Source organism: Enoplosus armatus, chromosome 2, assembly GCF_043641665.1.
Source record: "Enoplosus armatus isolate fEnoArm2 chromosome 2, fEnoArm2.hap1, whole genome shotgun sequence".
In the NCBI taxonomy this organism is placed as follows: Eukaryota; Metazoa; Chordata; class Actinopteri; order Centrarchiformes; family Enoplosidae; genus Enoplosus; species Enoplosus armatus.
In genome coordinates, this window is record NC_092181.1 from 28,716,752 (window position 1) to 28,736,941 (window position 20,190).

General features: G+C 44.0%; 1 protein-coding gene across 2 annotated transcripts in view; it reads left to right on the forward strand.

The window, feature by feature from the left end:
- The first annotated feature begins 5,672 nt into the window (after positions 1-5,672).
- The window catches only part of LOC139292327 (son of sevenless homolog 1-like), a 52,142-nt gene continuing 37,624 nt past the window's right edge, over positions 5,673-20,190 (forward strand). For both annotated transcript variants that reach the window (XM_070914643.1, XM_070914651.1), the window contains exons 1-6: positions 5,673-5,954; positions 12,898-13,023; positions 15,837-15,968; positions 16,051-16,215; positions 16,894-17,103; positions 17,475-17,618. In XM_070914643.1, the coding sequence (XP_070770744.1) occupies positions 5,868-5,954; positions 12,898-13,023; positions 15,837-15,968; positions 16,051-16,215; positions 16,894-17,103; positions 17,475-17,618 (864 nt within the window). In that variant the 5' untranslated portion in view covers positions 5,673-5,867. The remainder of the gene's footprint in view (positions 5,955-12,897; positions 13,024-15,836; positions 15,969-16,050; positions 16,216-16,893; positions 17,104-17,474; positions 17,619-20,190) is intronic.

Sequence of the window (20,190 nt, forward strand, 5' to 3'; positions counted from 1 at the left end):
AACTGTACATGACAGTAAACCCTACAGCAGAGCATTTACAGCAGCTATCTGAGCTATATATATATAGATGTATAAAGATAGTTAGATTAAGTGTCACCCCTGAATGCAGCATCATGAAGAGACGCGTTATCCAGATAATAAACAATCCAATCTTGCCTTTGCGTTTACACCTGGTATTTTTAATGCGTTGTTGCTATCCTTATTAAATCGAATCTCTGCTGCGTGAGTAATTTGAGGTGACGGCAAATGTAGACTGTCAACATGGCAGGTGTAAGATCACCAGAGATGCTATCACTATACCACGTTTCTACTGTTTCTCGTTCAAGGAAGGGGTCCATTTCGACGTTTTTCTTTTAGGACCAAGCAGAAAAGAAAAAGAACACTAGTCCTGTTTAAAGTAATTGCATTTGGGGCTACTGTAAATGCTACGACAGTTAACCAATCTCTGTTGATGAGGGAACAGAGTAATGAGTGGTGGGAGCGTATTGTCTTGGGGTCTTTTGACTGGATGGCAAACTTCAGAATGAGCCGAAATTTGTTTGACTACATCTGCAAGAAATAGTGGCCTGTGCTGTCACGGAGAAATACTCTGCTGCAGTTGTCAGTGTCTGTGGAGAAACGAGTAGCTTTGGTATTATGCCACAGGCTCTGAGTCAGGACAGTCTCTCATCTCTTTGGAATAAGTGCAGGAACTGTATACAAGGGAGTCTACCAGGTCACCAGAGCACTATGGTCTGTGTTTGGCCACAGGGAGGTCATCAGCAACTTTGTCAGCTGGTGTGAGCTCAACCAGCTTCACATCAACGCCAGCAAGACGAAGGAGATGATGATCAATTTCAAGTCATCCAGCATCACACCAGTGAACATCCAGGGTTTGGACATTGAGGTGGTGGAGAACTACAAATTCCTGGGTGTTCTCCTGAACAATAAACTGGACTGGTCTGACCACACTCAGGCCCTGTACAAGAAGGGTCAAAGCCGCCTCCACCTGCTGAGGAGGCTGAGATCCTGTGTCCACGGTGTGTGCAGGAAACTGCTCCGGACTTTTTATGACACTGTGGTAGCTTCGGCTATCTTCTATGTTGCGGTCTGCTGGGGGGGGGGGGACTGTATTGAACTGCCCAAACGACAAAGGCTTCTAGAGGTGGTGACTGGCTTTAAGGAGTGGTGGAGGTTCCCTCAGTGTGAGGCCGCTGCTGACAGGACACATATACCTGTCATGGACTCAGAGTACAGTGCGACTGTATGGACTTGTATAATTTCGCTCCGGGGATCAATACAGTATTTCTGATTCTGATTCTGATTGATTCTGAAAGCTGACGAGGTCATTATTTATCACCTTTTGCCTGATGTTTGATGTTTATAGCCTACATCTGATATAGTTTTATGTCACCAGCTGGTGCCTTTGCAAACGGCAGTCTGCTTTGTGAACGCTGCGTCGCTGCACACTATGACCGGCAGACGCCATTCTCCAATCGGCGCTTGTGAACGCTGCTCAATATACCTGCATGTGTACTGGTGGATCTGAAAGCTGTCTTGTATGGCGACTACAACGCCAGTGTGCGTGTGTTTACAACAGTGAAATGTAAGGAAATGAAACTAGTCTGAGTCAGAGAAGGAGTGTATGAGGAGAGGGCTGCAGAGGAGAGGGAAGGAGGGAAAGAGATGATTCCTTTACAGGGGGTCTCTTGCCTTTGTTGGAGCATGGGACCTCATCGGAGCTGAATGTGGGCTGAGTGGAAGGGTGGCCCATGGGAGTTGTGGATGGACCGTTTTCAGCTCCTTCTCCTGATGTTGTGTTCAGGGAGTTCTCTAAGCAATGTTAATAATAAGTGTCACTTAATCTCAAAGCATTTGTTAACCAGCTATTCGTTTATCTTACGTTAGCTAACACTAGAGATGCTGTTGTTAGCAACATGATCTTGTTGTGGCCATAGCCCAATTAAATTTTAATGTTAGCGTTAGCAGGATTACTCACCTTTATCGTTTGAAGTTGAGTCCGTGTCACTGTCGGAGGCTGGCTCCCCACTGTCTAAAGGCAGCTCTGATCACGGTGCGTTTACACCTTGCATTAATATGCGTTTATACAGATCGCATTTTATCACCTGGTGTAAATGGGACTAGGGTGAAGAATGTGCTGTTTGTGACTGTCTAACTCAATATACTGTATGTTGAAGGCTGAGTCAGTAATGTCATGAAATATTTAAATTAATGTTGCTCTGTCAATTTCTTAAGGTCAACCAGCTTCTTACTATGAATGATGTTGTTCTACATGAACACAGTTTTTTTTAAACAGTTTTAGTATTTCTTGTTTTTCACTAAGGTCTACTCTCTGGTTTGAAGTGGGTGGGGCTCAGTTGGAAAAAAATCAGGGTTTAGCAAACATTTGAATCTAAATCTGGTGTTAATCAAACTCTTCTTTATTAAACTATTCATAAATAATAACTAAGGATGTTTTATTTCTGAACTTTGATCATCGCTCAAGTAGTCATAGATATTTGATATTAGAGAGAAATATTTAAGATTTGAAACCATGAAACATTTAACCATTTAAGGGTTAAACCAGGTTTAAAACTGATGTGGTCTCCATAACTTTTCAGAGAGGAAATAACAGCAACATTTCCTTCTTACAAGTGAAAAGCTTAAATATTAAGCAATAAAACACACCATTGCTTGTTTCAGCACACTCAGGGGTTTGGCTTGGCCTGGTATGACCCAGCCCCCAGGAAGTGCGCTGGGTTTTGCAGTCAATTTAACCAAACTGTGTAATTACAACTTCTGGATCCATGATGTGATGCATACTGGCCCCAAAATACTTTTCCCACAGACTTGCATTGTGAAAGAGATGTCTGCAAATCAGTGGATTCATCATTATGGCCTAAAAGTTGCTTTTACTTTTGTAGTTACTTTTGTCCTAAATAGTTATTTTCCTTGGCATAATGAACGCTCATCAGAGCCATGGAACTGCGGCGCCCTGCACCACTTTTATGATATTATAATACATTCATGGGTTGTATGCTGTAAAGCCTGTACCGTGCAACTGTAATGTGTGAACTGCCATTCATGTGAACGAGCCCAAGCATTTGGGAGGAGGGGTTAAAGGAAATCCTGGTGCGCTTGCTGTATGGGCCACACGATGCAGATGATAATAATTTCATACTCGGAAATCGGGGTCATGAGCCACTGAGCAGCTTTCATAGGAATGAATGGGGCCCTGCCCCCGATGCTGTATCCAGTTCTCTTTTTACATCCATGCATATGACCAGTAGGTTCTGGTGGCTAATGTTTGCTCATGTTAGCTAACTTTAGACATTGCTGTGCTACTGATGCAGTTTGCTGATGTTATAACCTGCATGTTCATCTATGCTAAAACATAGTGTCCCAAGCAAAAAAGAGTAATAAAGTCAACAAACTAATTCAGTGGTAATCAGTTACACAGACACGTCTAATTAAAGTTAGCTAGCATTAGTTAACATTAGCCACCATAAGCTACTGGTCACACCAGACCAAGTTAGATTGTAGCAACAAAACCGGTGAGTATGTTGAAGTGATTGAGCGATGGCTGTGTCACATATTTCAGTCTAAATCAGCTGCTGCATCCTGAAGAAATCCTGGATCTGAAGTTTAAACCTGGATTAACTGATTTGTATTTTCAGCAGAACAGTCTGTAAACCCAACATCTGACATCATCTTATGAAGTAATTTGTGTCTAGCATGTGATCAAACAGTTGCTTATTTCCACATTCAGCGGTTACGAAGCAACATGATGTTTGTCTCCTCTCAGACCCATGGCACTGACCTCCCACATCATGAAGACCCTGGAGAGACTCGTCCTGGAGCAGCTCTGGCCCATGGTCAAGTCACACCTGGATAAGCCGGCGAGCACTGTGAGAGTCATGTTCTTTGACTTCTCCAGTGTGTTCAACACCATCCGTCCGGCTCTACTGGGAAGAAGCTGACGGAGATGCAGGTGGATGCCCCCCTTGTGTCCTGGATTGTCAACTACCTGACTGGCAGACCACAGCATGTACGCTTACAACACTTGTGGTCAGCAACACCGGAGGTCAGTGTGGACATTGTAGAGGATTACAAGTACCTGGGAGTTCACATTGACAATAAGCTGAACTGGGCGAAGAACACTAATGCCCTCTACAAGAAGGGCCAGAGCCGTCTCTATTTTCTGAGGCGGCTGAGGTCCTTCAACATCTGCCGGACTATGCTGAGGATGTTTTATGAGTCTGTGGTGGCCAGTGCTATCCTCTATGCTGTTGCATGCTGGGGCAGCAGGCTGAGGGTGGCCGACTCCAACAGACTCAACAAACTGATCCGCAAGGACAGTGACGTTGTGGGGGTGGAGCTGGACTCTCTGACGGTGGTGACGGTTTTACTTTTATTTTTCACTTAAATATTGTAAATGTGTATATTTTTTATTTTTTATTTCTTATTTTCTATTTTTTATTTTTGTACTTACTCTCATTTCTAAATTTATGCTACTTTCTACTCTTGAATGGGAGCACCGGTACTGTATAATTTCCCCCCGGGGATCAATAAAGTGTTTATCATGTCTACCAGGCATTGTGCCTTTTTTCTACTGTATGAATACAGTGTATCAGAATTAGAAATACTTTATTGATTGTATTGCTATAAGCTGCCCTGTTAAAGTCTATATGTGAGTCGTATCTGATAGACTGTGATTGTTTGTATTGAGACAACTGTCCAGTTACATTTTCTATAAGTTGCTAAGCAGCAATAAGGAAGCTGCAAGGATGAATTATATGTTGCTTTTTCTTCTCACTTTATTTTATCTTCTTCATTTCTTGCATTTATATATCAGTCAGTCATAGTCAAGTCATCAAGTTATGCTGAGGCCGTTCTGTGTGAAAAACAACACAGAACAATGTGTTCATAAAAATAAAAAGTATGAACATCATGCCTGACAGAAGATGTTCCAGAATAATAACTTGCCAGAAGTACCGCTGGTGGCCGCCGAGGGGCAGCAAACGTCACTCTGCTGCGCGCCGTCTCCATGAAGCACGCACTCCCACACAGGAGCCCCGCCCATGCACGTCGGAACCTGGCCACTGCGCATGCCCAAACGCTCGACAGTCTACGGTATCGCACACCGGAGTCACAACAATCAACAGCCGTTCACAGTCACCGGCCGTTAGCTCGGTGACTGTTCGCCTGTCAGGAGGCCGCTGTCTGACAGTGTCCCGGGGACAAAGTCGGAAGAGCGTGCACATAGTGGAGGAGTGGGGTTCGACTAACGTAGCCGCCCCGCCGGAGAGTCTGTGTTCGGTTAGAATGTTAGCAGCGGAGGAGAGAGCCCGCTGATTCACAGCGATAACCCGGGTAACCCTCACAGTCTGTCCGCACCTACACACCCACACACAGACTAACGTTAACTAGCAGCTGGTAATCTGTCAATTTATTAAACCACCACCTGCTGATGGATCCACCCGCAGGCTGCTAACCGCTGTCAACATTAGCCAGACAGGCTACATGCTAATAGGCTAACACCAGCCAGCTCAGCAGCGTTAGCTGTCTGTCACAGGGTGTCCTGGTACTGTTAGTATGGAACGGTTAACGGCCATCATGCTGTCATCCCGGTAAAGAGAACAACACCCAGCAGTTAGCTGCTAGCCGCGGAGCTAACAGTTAGCCGTGTGACATCTGGCCGCAGCCAGCTCTCTGTGTAGCGGCCGAGGATGGTCGCAGTGACAGCAGCTGTTCTGGAGGAACGGCCTGCCCCCGCTGGATGTTCTCACAGCTTCACCCTCCCTGCTGGGCTCTCAGCGTTCATGTAAACCGGTGAAACGTGCGTGTCGGTCCCGCTGCGGCGCTCAGGCCCCGTGGCAGCAGCAGCCATGCAGGCGGCCCAGCTGCAGTACGACTTCTTCAACGAGGAGAACGCACCGAAATGGAGAGGCCTGCTGGTGCCTTCACTGGAAAAGGTAAACACACACACACACACTCAGGCCTGAACATTACACTGAAGCTCCAGATGCGTGTCTGCAGTCTGACCTGATCCATGAAGGTGTGGATTCACTGACAGACTGCAGATTTGCTGGTGTTGGAGCTCCTCATGATGAAGCTCTCCTGTCTGTCAGGTGTTCATCCTCTGAAGTCCTGGTCTCCAAAATAATCTGTTTGTCTGAATTAGGACGTGCAGTATAGATTTAGACTTAGACTTTATTTCTCCCACAGCGGGGAAATTTACATGTCACACCAGCAAAGACAGAAAGGTGCAGAAACACACAGCAGACAAGCATTGTGTCAATAAAAACCAGAAGTATTTAAAAAAAAAAACCCAAACCATTATACATATAATAAATACAGATATAAAATGGATCAGACCCTGATCCAGGACCATGATACACAGTTTATGGACCTCCTTGAACTCTGACCTTCAGTCACAGATCTGCTCATAACGTTAGTTACTGTGTAAATAGAAATGTGAGGAGCTGCAATGATTAATTGACTAAAGTTGATTAATCGAGAACTCTAGTTCTTTTTGGGAGTTTTGGACAAAATGAGACTTTTGCAGATGTCCCTGCAGGTTTAGAACAGAGAGATGTTTTGCCTTTCTCACTCATTTCTGACATTTTGTCGACCAAAGATGAATCAGTGTCCTCCTGTCTTAGAGCAAAACACGAACTGCAAACTGGTGCTGATGGTGGTGTGTGTGCGTAGATGTTTATTGTACCGGCTGAGTGTATCTGTAAAGGACAAGTGAGTGTACAGCTTCAGCTGGTTGAAGTCAGTTTGTTGTTGGTCAAACAGAAACATGCAGGTCAGTGTGTTCAAACAACATTCACCTGCATGCAGCTCACAGACAGACAGACAGACAGACAGACAGACAGACGATGTTGTAGCAAACAGTCAGTCTGCTGTCTGTCTGTCTGTTAAAGGGACAGTGTTTTTACTGCCTGCTGCTGGTGTTTGTTGAGGAGGAGCTGAAGTTTGGAGCTCGGATCAGACTGAGAGTTGAACATAGTGACGCTGCTCTTCAAGTCAGATTCATTCATATATTTGTCAACATTTTGTGTATGACATCACAGTGTCAAACAGTGATGTCACAGCTTGGTTGGCAGTAGAGACTGTTGGCGTAATATCTCAGAACATCAGTTTACCTGTACGGTGGTGCAGTTTGGTGTTTACACTCTGGCCCGGTTTACACCTGCATTAACATGCGTCTGATCCGTGGGATGCTGCTGAGGAGAAGAGAGGACCAAATGAAACAACTATGCTGATAAGTCTCTTCCTCTTGACTCTACCTTCTCTGTCCTCAGCTGCTACACACACACACACACACACACACAGACACACACACACAGCAGAGTGGAGGTGAGACAGTGAACCACAAATCTTGAAATATGGCCAGTTCTTGTAAACATGTCTACTGGCTGAGACGGACGCGTGTCCCCACAGCTGGTGTGTGGCTTCACCCTGACTTCACTATAAGCCTTGTTAACCAATGTTATTCTGTGATTGTTATTTTTGCGATCACTCACAGAAATGTTAAATGTGTTGTTCCTGATGTCTGAGTGTAATGTGAAAAAGTACAACCTGTTTGGGTTGAAATTTTTTTTAGCATGCATGCTCCCCCTTGCTGCCACAACCCCATCCTTGGGGAAACCCTGTGGCCACAGGATACGCCACACCGAAGGACTGCCAACTCATCTGACATGCTCTGCGGAAGTACGTACTCATTCAAGTGCCAACGGTGCTAAACAATATGAAGACGCCACAACAACAGGCTAATGGATTCTGGTGGAGGAGGACAAAACATGTTGTCTGATGTCCTCCGGCTGCTCTGCCTCAACTCTCGGCGATTTACGAGTTTCCTGATCGACAGATAGCTTTATTTGTTGTTAAGAATCAGAATCAGAAATACTTTATTGATTTCCGGGGGGGAAATTACACATTAACGTAAACACTAACTGCTGCCAACTGTTACTCCGTAAATCACAGAGAGTTGAGGCAGAGCAGTAGGAGGACATCCTACAGCATGTTTCGTTTGACCTCCATCCACGAGAATCTGTTCTGCCTGTTGTCGTGGCGTCTTCTTGTTGTTGTTTCGCACTTTAATGAGCGAGTGAGTTCATACTCCTGCTTACGCTGACGAGTAGGCGGTCCTTGGACACATTCCCATACACACTGCTAAAAGAATATGGCCACCTCCGAATGTGGTCTGAGCGATCGGATCTCAATGCGTCCTCAATGCATCTTGGGTGCATTCACACCTGGTGTTAGGGCTGTCCACTTGTGATCGGATCACCCAGGATGGATGTTAATACCAGGTTTGAACAGCTGCACTGACTGATGTTTTTATTGTTTTCAGCAGAAACAAGTCGTGAACTCAACATTAACACCTTACTTGTTAAGTTAATATCAGAATCAGAAATCAGAATCAGAAATACTTTATTGATCCCCGGGGGGAAATTGTACAATGTTGTTGTATGTTGAACTTGTGATCCACCAGCTGCTTACTTCCACATCCAGCAGTTACAGAGCAACACGATCCTTCATGTAGAGTCGTGTTTGTGTCACCTGATGAATGAAGTCCAGTATTCTCTCTCTGTTAGCTCTGTTTTTGGTCTCTATCAACTCCTGAGGGAAACATCTGTCTCTTTAGCGGCTGAATGCTGCACCATGTTCAGCAGCTCGTCTCTGACTGTGTCTGTCTGCTGTCTGCTGCTGAGCAGCTCGTGGTCAGTGGCTTCTTACAGCTTTGTCTCTATGAGAACTGAGAGTCAACCAGAACCGATAAACCAGGAGCTGAGAGTCCCTATGAAGACTGAGCTGATGGTTCAGAGACACCAACACACTGTCAGACCAGACATTAGTGTTATAGAAAATGTAGATTATAACTGCTTTAAGTGAGACTTTCAGCAGCTGAGGTGTCTTCACCAACATCTGCTCACCTTGTTTACCATCAACACCTCTTAATGTTTGTGACGGTCGGTTTCTCTTTGATTATTTATCCTCATTTATCACCAGTTGATGACATCATCACACTGTGAGCAGAGCTTTAATTAGCCAGGAGGACTGAAAACACCAGTACAGGGGTGTGTGTGTGTGTGTGTGTGTGTGTGTGTGTGTGTGTGTGTGTGTGTGTGTGTGTGTGTGTGTGTGTGTGTGTGTGTGTGTACAGATCAGCTGTTTCAGGTTCATTGACATTGTTAATAAAAGCTCTGTAACACCTGCTCTGCTCCACCTGGTGGCAGCAGAGAGTCAGCTTCACTACAGCCTTCTGGATGGTACCAGAGAGCAGTGCATTCTGGGAACTGTCAGTTAACCCACACTACATATAGTTTGTTATTGTTTTGACATTTGGCCTTCAGGTGACAGGAAGAGACAGGAAATGAGGACAGAGAGCCTTTTGAGTGAGCTGTAGATGACACTATACTCCCACAATGCACTGCAGCTCACAGGTGCTCACAGCTGGAAAACATTGAAATGAAAAGTGGATGGTGGTGAAACAGAAAGATCTCTGAAAACAAAAAACATGATTAAATCTTAAGAACGACATTTTGCTTCCTGTTGAACTTTCAGTTGGATGTGTGACATCACATGTACTGATGTATGTCTACATGTACAGTAGGGTTCAAAAATGGGGGCAACTCTAATCAAAACACCTTTTACAATGAATATCTAAGTGAACAGAGGCTAACCTGACCTCTAAACGGTGCAAAGTTAAGCATCACACATCTCTTCAAATTTTAAAGCAAGATTAGTTTTTATTTCAATTTTTTGCAATTTCAAAATAATAGAAAAAGGGTTAGGGTTAGGATGGTAGAGGGCTCAGTGGTCGATGACTGTGAGCCACCGGCGATGGATTATGGCATTGTCCAGCGGCTCAACCCTACCAGCTGTTATGTGTGATCCATATAACCCACTGAGTGAATGTTTATATCCACTGGGCATTAGCTAGCGGCTAGCTAGCTGTTATTCATTCTGCCAATTATTCATTCTTAACTGTCCTTTTTTCCCAGAATCACCACCAAGCACCAACCTCAGGGTCTGAAAAATGAAGCCAATTTGGAAGTGCCTTAGACCTGGATTCTTTATAATGGTACTTGCAAAGAGAAGTCAGATTGTATAGAAGTCTATGAGAAAATTGCCCTACTTCTCACTTGATTACCTCCAGTAAACGTTTTCCTAATGAGTTTATGGTCTCAATCGCTAGTTTCAAGTCTTCTTCAAAACAGCATGATGTTCATTTAGTAAATTATGGTCCCATTTAGAGTCAGATGTGGTGACACAGAGCCCCCTGAGCGAGTGTTGAGTGTGTACGCGTCAAATATTTTTCAGTGCGCCCGGAAGAGATTAGATTCAGAGTGCAACCTGGGCCTACATTGCTGTGCGGTGTTGTCCTTTCAGCAGCCCCCTCTTCCTATGAGTAATAATTTTGTCAAGGTAGGGTTCAGCATCGTCCATCACCTATGGCTCACAATTATCGACCACTGAGCTCTCTACCATCGTAACATTGTGATTTAAAAGCCCGTAATAGGAGTAGTCCATAAAGATGAGCCCCCATGAAAGCCTCTCATTATGCATGAACTTGGGAATTCCCTTTGACACGAGCACAGGATGTCTTTCTTTTTTCAGTCCCTTATTAGCATATAGTGTGTATCTGAACAGTAGAGGCTAAACAACTAATGTGGCCAGAAAATTGGAGATCGTAACATTTTGTCCCTCTTTTTATAAATGAATAGTTCCTTACAGCAATGTCAGACGGCTATTCAAAAAGCGGTTGTTATGCGCAAAACATCAGATGTCACTGGAGATGCAAGATACACTGGAATTATAGAGTGGAATTAAGAATTAAGAGTAATGTGGAAAGGAGATAAATCCATTTTTGTCTAGTAGGCCTTTTTGTATTATAGTATTAATGATAATGTACTCTTTAAAATGTATGCTTTTAATGTGTTTAAATGGGACTATTTGGCCCACAACTGATACAAAAGACACAAAAATGAATTAAAAGTTAGCCATTCACTTGAAGTATGTTGGTTACATCACTCGTTTCAGTCCCTGATTATTTATACAGTTACAAGTGAGGGAGATTCGTTGAAGCTGCCAGCACACCACAAGAGGCCTGTGATGAGGAGGAGGAAACTTAATGATGCTGTCGATGAAAACTAAAAGCAAGTTCGCAACATGCAACTCAACAAGTTTGCAGGTGTATCCTATTCTCTCTGCAGGATTTAGACAATCTCAGAATATCTTTCCCTTTGAGCCCTTTGGACAATCTGGGCTCCTAAATCCACAGGATTCTCCAGGAACGATAAAGATGATTTTCTTTCCGTGACCAGAAATTGGTGAGGAGGTGGAGTAGTTGTAGGAGTAGAGCTGAAGTCTGAACATAACCCAGGGAGGACCAATATAGGTTCACAACATTAGTTACATACAACCAGATGGAAAGAGAGCCACAGGCGCGAGAGTGGAAACCCAGGTTTAAACTCAAAGTTATCTGAGTAACCAGCTAACGTTAATCCCACTTTGTGGGACAGTCTTCAGGCTCTCTCTGATTTGTCCTCTGCTACTTACCTCAAGGACTACTGATGGCCTCATATACAGCGGAGCCCTTCTGAAGATCTTGTGCATCATAGAAGCATCTAACTGCTGACCTTTGCCTTTGTGTGGGTGTAACCAGTTAGTTCCCACACAGCAAAAAAAAAAAGTACAAATAAACAACCAAATAATTACATCAATCATAGCCTTAACTTACTAAACTAAACTGTAAAACAATAATAACCACACAATATTTAACAGACAGGGAAAGCAAACTGTTGGTGGCTAACAGGTACTACGTTTTAGCTGCCAGCATGAGCTAGTTAACGCAAGGTTCGCTTAAATTTACCTGACTAGCTGCCTAATTTCAGCTAACGGCATAATTAAGTAGCTAGCTATCAAGCCACTATGCTAGCATGCCGACATGACATACCTTGCTCCAGAAGGAATCTTCCCATCAAACACCTCATGCAGTTTGAGTAGCAGCCTTGTGTGGTTCCATGTTTTTTCCAGTTCTAGCATACTCATATGTGGCACTTTTCATTTAACAATGCCTTCATTTGTGGCTTTGGGACTTTATTGTCCCGGGGGCTGCAGAGCAGTAAAGACATAATTTAATTATTAATTAGTGTATGATGGTTTTGGTCTGGAAAGTGAACTAAATGAACAGGTGTCATTTATGTTAAATTTACTGCCCTGCTAATAATAAAGAAAATCAGTCATGTTACCCTCCAGCGTTTTCTCCATTGAATGCTGGTCCACCGTGTCACCGCCCAATCAGAGTCAACCATACATGTGAGTCGCTTATACAATTTTACCAATGTCCTGAATAACGTTTCAACACCGCGGGCATAGAAACCACCACTTCCTGCCCTAACTTTCGAAATAAAATCAGGGCAAACACGATAAAACATGAGTTTGTGATGTGCCTTGTAGTGACAGATTGTGTCTCTAGGCAACCATATGCACAATTAATCATGTTCTCACAGATTTAGGAACAATATTTAGTTCAACATCCCTAAAACTAAAGGAGTGATATTTTCTTGCACGTCACATAAGCATAAGCCATAAACTGCTTACGCTCACGCATGAGCATCTACGGTTGACTCAGATTGGACACAAACTGACTCTTATGCCCTGGTCACACAGCCTGCCTGAGCAGTGTGGCTCAGGCTCCCTTCATTCCTTAACAAGGCTTTTATTGATGACCATTATCAAAGACAAACTCAATGTAGAAAGATAGGGCTGGCAGCAGCATCGTTGTCTGTGTGGACACCACAGGTAGAGGTAGGCAGTGTGTCCTGGGTGTGTGTGATGATTGGCCGGTTTAACAAAACAAAGAGCTGCAGGTGAAATGTTGTTCGGTGTGTGTTGCAGGTGCTGAACCAGGTGCATCCAAACCTGGTGTCACAGCAGGAGGCGCTGCAGTACATCGAGGAGCTGATCCTGCTGCTGCTCAGCATGCTGTGTCAGGCTCAACCACGCTCTGTACAGGATGTGGAGGTAACTCACACACACACACACACACACACACACACACACACACACAGTAACACACACTGAATGCGTCAGAACAGGAGTGGCTTGTGTCCACATAGTATTTATCTCTGGAAGGTCGCTGGAATGAAGCGCTTGTGCGGAGAGAGAGAAAACGCAGCATGTCGGTTTTGTTTCTATGACAACAATATCTTGATGCTGTGTTAAGCAGTTTACTAATACACAGCTAACGACAAGCGTACGACAACGTGTAGGGTGATACAGGCACAACACTCAGCAGCTACATTTAGAGTCTGGCTGATCTGCTCCCACAAATGGGCTTTTCTGTCTCTGTCTCTCCAGCTCCTTTCTGAAAAGAGATTTTCAACTCGAAGCGGCCACACAAAAAGAGAGCTCTCTCCTTATCAGGAACAATAAATAAATGATTAAAGTGGCAATAGACAGGTTTTTTGCTTTAACTTATGATGAAGTTTTTGAAGGCACCAACCAGCCTGAGGAGGCCCAGTTGAAGAAGATGAGCGTACTGTTTATGACTTGCTTGATCAGTTCAGGGTTTGAGTGTGTGTGTGTGTGTGTGTATGAGAGAGAGAACATCAGTATTTTCCTTAAGAGTTTAAATATTTACCTTATGTAAGTAAAGGTAAAAGTAAAGTAGCCTATTGCTTGAATATTGTAGATCTTGTTTTATTATTTTTCACATGCAGTTACCATTGGACGGTTAAAACAAGAAAGTGGCTGGTAGATTTTGGCATCTATCGCCACTTTCATAAATATTGTAATCCAGTTGAAGTCATTAACCCCGAGGATCGCTGGCCTGTAAACCGGATCAGTGTTCAGCTGTGTACTTCATGTCCTTTCAGTCAGTAAAGATGAAACTGTGTTTGTTTATAAGCAGCTGTTGAACAAACAAACATGCTCCCATTTAATGAAGTCTCACTTCTCAGTTTGTCAGTTTAACATAAGTATAAAGCAGCCAGGAACACAAAAAGAGAATGACACATACGCCTATAAAGATGTACAAATATTGAGTGATAATAATTTTACATATTATTATAACAGTTCGAGGTTGTACAAAATATTTTACATGTATATTTATATGTAAACTGATTTTATCTCCATTGTTGTGTCTTTTTCATTGAAAGTCTATAAATAATCCATTGCTTTAAACTTTTCTTCATGGAATGTTTGATGTTTAAATAAAACAGGCCCTTTATTTGTATCTGATGTCACCTGAAGTTTAAATGTCTCTACCTGATGACATCACTGTGAGGCTGAAGTGTGATTGGTCTGGTTTGCTTCTTGTTTCCAGCTGATGGAGGCTGCAGTGAGATAATGAGGTGCTCTCTGGTAAAATACCACAAACTTCTGGTGTTTTACCACACTGACCCCTCCCACAACCGCACCCCCACCCCTCTCTGACCTCTGCCCCCCACCCCACCCCCCGACCTCTGACCCCTCACTGCTCCTCAGGCTCAGATCGTGTGTGTGTGTGTGTGCTGTGTTCCTGTTTGGTGACTTGTCGAGTCAGTTGATCACACTGAGACAAACACCTGCAGTTAACAACCAATCAGAGCTGATCAGAGCTGATCACCTGACCTGCAGGTGTTTCCCACAGGATCCAGCTGTATCTTAGCCTGGCATCACCACACCAACCTCTCAGCTCATTTTCAGTTTCCAAGGGACGTTATCAAGGGGCCCAGACCAAAACACGTCTGGACGCTACAATGTAGACGTAGCAGTAGGCTGCTAGGCTAGGTAGCTAGTTCCGACATCCAATAATATAGCTTCTAGTTCAACATAATACACAGACGTTTGGCACGACTTGATTTAGAAGCCAACCATTTGTCCAATTTGTTTAATACTGATGCGATTGATTCAGAACGTTCCACATCAGCTGCAGCCATCTTGGTTGTTTATGCCAAGATGCCTCAATGACGCTTAAACCCGCCCATATTGGATAAACGGTTGTGAGTGGCCCAACCTGAATCAGGCCAGATGGTCTGAATGGGAGGGGGGACACATCTGCCAGAGCAAATAAAACATGAGCTTGCAGATGGATCTGGTTCCAAGGCTAGCTGTGTCTGGTTCTGGTGTTAAAGCCCCGGTCGCCAAACCAAAGCAGTAAAAGTTCAGCGTGAACCAAATCAACAAACAAAAGAATCAGATCACCTTCACAGATTTGAATTCGAATGTGCAGTTTCAAACAGCTTATTAACTATCAGTTATCAAAGTAGAGAGTGTTTGAAGTATGAGGACAGACAGCTGCCAGTCAGATAAAGACACCTGTCGATTCATTCTCATGGATGCTTACAGGCACCCTTTAGTAAGAAACGTAAAGCTCTGCTTTTATACTAAACAGTAACTGTATTCATGTGAACTTCAGATCTCTTTGTAACATGTTTGTAATGGAAGTGATGGAGGATAATGTCCATATGAACACCTGTTTTAGGACAGACAGAGGTGAACCTGTCCTTTTAATAAAGACAACAGCTGAGGTGTAACTGTTTAATGTAAGAGTCCAGATAGCAACTGATTGGTTGCAGTGAACACCTGGACACAGATCGGAAAAGTTCTGTATCTGGTCTATACTATAATCTGCAGAAATATGTGGCTTTTGTTGCTGGTGTTGCTGGTTTTGAGACTGTACAATCAGAACAGAGGACAGGTGTGTCCTGCAGTGTGATCAACACTCACTTTCAGACAGATGTGTCTGCTCGGTGCTCTGCAGTCCAGATGTTTAGACCAGAACAGTCCAGCAGTTTAGACAAGTAGTTTACTCTGGTTCCTGTTCTCACCAGTCCTCCCCCTCTTCCTCTCAGGAGCGAGTTCAGAAGAGTTTTCCTCACCCGATCGATAAGTGGGCGATCGCTGACGCTCAGGCCGCCATCGAGAAGAGGAAGAGGAGGAACCCGTTGGCTCTACCTGTTGACAAGATCCACCCACTACTTAAGGTACACATGCACACATCATCATCATCATCATCATCATCATCAAACACTCAACTGTGTTTCCCATGATGCCTTGTGTTGTCAGGAGGTGCTGGGTTATAAGATCGACCACCAGGTGTCGGTCTACATGGTTGCTGTGTTGGAGTACATCTCTGCTGACATCCTGAAACTGGCAGGAAACTATGTCCGGAACATCCGACACTACGAGATCTCTCAGCAGGACATCACTGTGGCCATGTGTGCAGACAAGGTACACACACAGCAACACACTAACCCACACAGGCGGCATGGTGGTGCATTGTTTAGCATGGGAGGTAGAGCGGTTCGATCCCCAGCTCCCCCGTCAGCATGTCGAAGTGTCCTTGGACAAGACACTGACACCTTGTATGACAGCTCGGTCACCGGTGTGTGTGAACGTGTGAATGAGACCAAGCTGTGCTTTGGGAACCGTTGAGGTTGAAAAGCGTTTTATAAGTGAAGTCCATTTACTATTTCCTTTTACACATACTAACGTGCCATTCAGACAGGATGGCACAGGGGGACGTTGGGAATAAAACAACACTAATGAACTCACAGACATGAAACACATGTTGAATCATTCATTGTGACTTACACTTCCAGAGGATATCGTTATCTCTGATGTCCAGAATAAACCTGAAGAAATCCACTCAGACATTAGAGAAGAAAGACGCAGCAGAACCTGCCTGAGAATCATCATGTTTTTAAGTTTCCTTCAGTATCACAGTGATCCAGTGATAGTTGTCTGTACATCTGTGAGTACGCTGCAAACAGGAGCTGTTAGCATCTATAACTTGACTTCCTACATTTTCACACAAAAGTCAATTTTCACACTGAGCTGATAAAATGCAGCAGCCTCACCTGTCTGTCTCACTGTCTCACTCTCACCTCTCTGTGTCTGTGTTTGCAGGTGCTGATGGACATGTTCCACCAGGACGAGGAGGACATCAGCGGCTTCCCTCTGATGGACGAGGAGCCATCAGCCAATGAGGAGCAGAGTTACTACGAGCTGGTGAGGAGCTTCATGTCGGACGGTCGACAGTACCTGAGACAGCTGAACCTGCTCATCAAGGTGTTCAGAGAGCCCTTCAACTCCAGCCCCATGCTGTTCTCTCAGCACGTACGTATGGTACCACCTGTCTGACCACCTGTCTGACCACCTGTCTGACCACCTGTCTGACCACCTATCTGACCACCTGTCTGACCACCTGTCTGACCACCTGTCTGACAATCTGATCACCTGTCTGACGACCTGTCTGACCACCTGATCAGCTGTCTGACTACCTGTCTGACCACCTGATCAGCTGTCTGACTACCTGTCTGACCACCTGTCTGACCACCTGCCTGACCATCTGTCTGACCACCTGATCAGCTGTCTGACCACCTGTCTGACCACCTGTCTGACCACCTGTTTGACCACCTGTCTGACCACTGTGTTTTTAACCCCCTATCTGTCTGATCAGTCTGATTGACAGCCTGTCTGTGTGTCAGGATGTAGACAGTATCTTCAGTCGGATCGTTGATATCCACGAGGTGACGGTGAAGCTGTTGGGTTTGATCGAGGACACGGTGGAAATGACAGATGAAGGCAGTCCTCATCCTCTGGTGGGAAGCTGTTTTGAGGACCTGGCTGAGGTCTGTACCTGTGTCTGTGTCTCTGTGTGTGATAAACTGGAACAACTAAATAGTCCTTAAACTTAAGTGTGATCTATTTTTGAATTCAATAAATCCCAGATCTGTTCAATAGGATTCAATTCTGGACTTTGACTTGGCCAGTCCATCAGTTCCAGTACTCCAGATTCCTTTTTCTTGGTCAAGTAGTCTCTGCACAGCTTTGCAGTATGCTTGGGGTCATTGTCTTTTTGGTCTATGAACCCACGACCAATCAGGTTCAATCCAGAAGGGATTCCATGATTGTGGTAGACCTTCTTGTTCATGATACTGTCGATTTTAACTAATTTGCCCATGCCGTTTCCACAAATGGAACCCCATACCATAATGGAATCTCCACCGTGTTTCACTGTGGGTGCAATGTATCTAGCATCAAAACGCTCTCCAGCTTTTCTGCGGACATAAACACGACAATGCTGACCGAAGAGTTCAGACTTGGACTCGTCCGTCCAGAGTACCTTCTTCCAATCATCTGCAGTCCACTGTTTGTGCTCCCTGGCAAATTTTAGGCGTTTTTGGATGTTTGCAGGCCTCAATAATGGCTTCTTAGCAGCTATTCTTCCCTTTAGGCCTTGTTCCGTCAGTCGTCTGCTTATGGTCATTGTGGAGACTTTCTCAGATTCTGATCTAGAAGCATTAATCTCTGCCTGAAGATCAGCAGTGGTCTTCCTTCTGTCTCTAGTACTTAAAATCTTGAGATGCCTGACATCTGCTTCAGTTAGCTTTCGTTTTCGGCCTCTTCCTTGACGCATTTTGTAAGTACCAGCAATCGAGTCCAAGGCATACTTGACCACACTGTGAGAACACTTTATGTCTTGCCCTATTTGTCTCAAAGACCATCCAGCATCATGAAGTGCTTTAATTCGGACTCTTTCTTTCTCAGTGAGTTCCCTACGCTTCACCATTTTGAACAGGAGTGAGGAATTTCAAACTGAATTCACGTTTTTATACCCAAATTTGAGCCAGCACACTGGAATTCTCTGAGTAGTCAGAAATTAATCAAGAATAACATACAACCACTAAAACAATTTTATACAGTGCTGTGAAAAAGTATTTGCCCCCTTCCTGATTTCTTATATTTTTGCATATTTGTCACACTTAAATGTTTCAGATCATCAAACAAATTTTAATATAAGACAAAGATAACCCGAGTAAATACAAAATGCAGTTTTTAAATGATGATTTCATTTATTAAGGGGAAAAAACTATCCAAACCTACCTGGCCCTATGTGAAAAAGTAATTGCCCCCCCTTGTTAAATCATGAATTAACTGTGATTAACCACATTTTTTGGAAAGCTGAGTTCAATTTCACTAGCCACACCCAGGCCTGATTACTGCCAGACCTGCTGAATCAAGAAATCACTTAAATAGAGCCTGTCTGACAAAATGAAGCAGGCTGAAAGATCTCAAAAAGCAAAACAGCATGCCGAGGTCTAAAGAAATTCAAGAACAGATGAGAAACAAAGTCACTGACATCTATCAGTCTGGAAAGGGTTACAAAGCCATTCTAAGGCTTTGGGACTCCAGCGAACCACGGTGAGAGCCATTATCCACAAATGGAGAAAACTTGGAACAGTGGTGAACCTTCCCAGGGGTGGCCGGCCTACCAAAATTACTCCACAAGTGCATCGACGACTCATCCAGGAGGTCACAAAAGAACCAAGAACAACATCTAAAGAACTGCAGGCCTCACTTGCCTCAGTTAAGGTCAGGGTCCATGATTCAACAATAAGAAAGAGACTGGGCAAAAATGGCATCCATGGGAGAGTTCCAAGGCAAAAACCACTGCTGACCAAAAAGAACACAAAGGCTCGTCTCACATTTGCAAAAAAACCTCTTGATGATCCCCAAGACTTTTGGGAAAATATTCTGTGGACTGATGAGACAAAAGTTGAACTTTTTGGAAGGTGTGCGTCCCGTTACATCTGGCGTAAAACTAACACAGCATTTCATGCTCTTGCCCTAACTCTAACCCCTGGGAAGGTTCACCACTGTTCCAAGTTTTCTCCATTTGTGGATAATGGCTCTCACAGTGGTTTGCTGAAGTCGCAAGGCCTTAGAATGGCTTTGTAACCCTTTCCAGACTGATAGATGTCAATGACTTTGTTTCTCATCTGTTCTTGAATTTCTTCAGACCTCGGCATGATGTCTTGCTTTTTGAGGTCTTTCAGCCTACTTCATTTCGTCAGACAGGTTCTAATTAAGTGACTTCTTGATTCAACAGGTCTGGCAGTAATCAGGCCTGGGTGTGGCTAGTGAAATTGAACTCAGCTTTCCAAAAAATGTGGTTAATCACAGTAAATTCATGATTTAACAAGGGGGGGCAATTACTTTTTCACATAGGGCCAGGTAGGTTTGGATAGCTTTTTCCCTTAATAGTCATCATTTAAAAACTGCATTTTGTATTTACACAGGTTATCTTTGTCTAATATTAAAATTTGTTTGATGATCTTAAACATTTAAGTGTGACAAATATGCAAAAATATAAGAAATCAGGAAGGGGGCAAATACTTTTTCACAGCACTGTATGCTCTT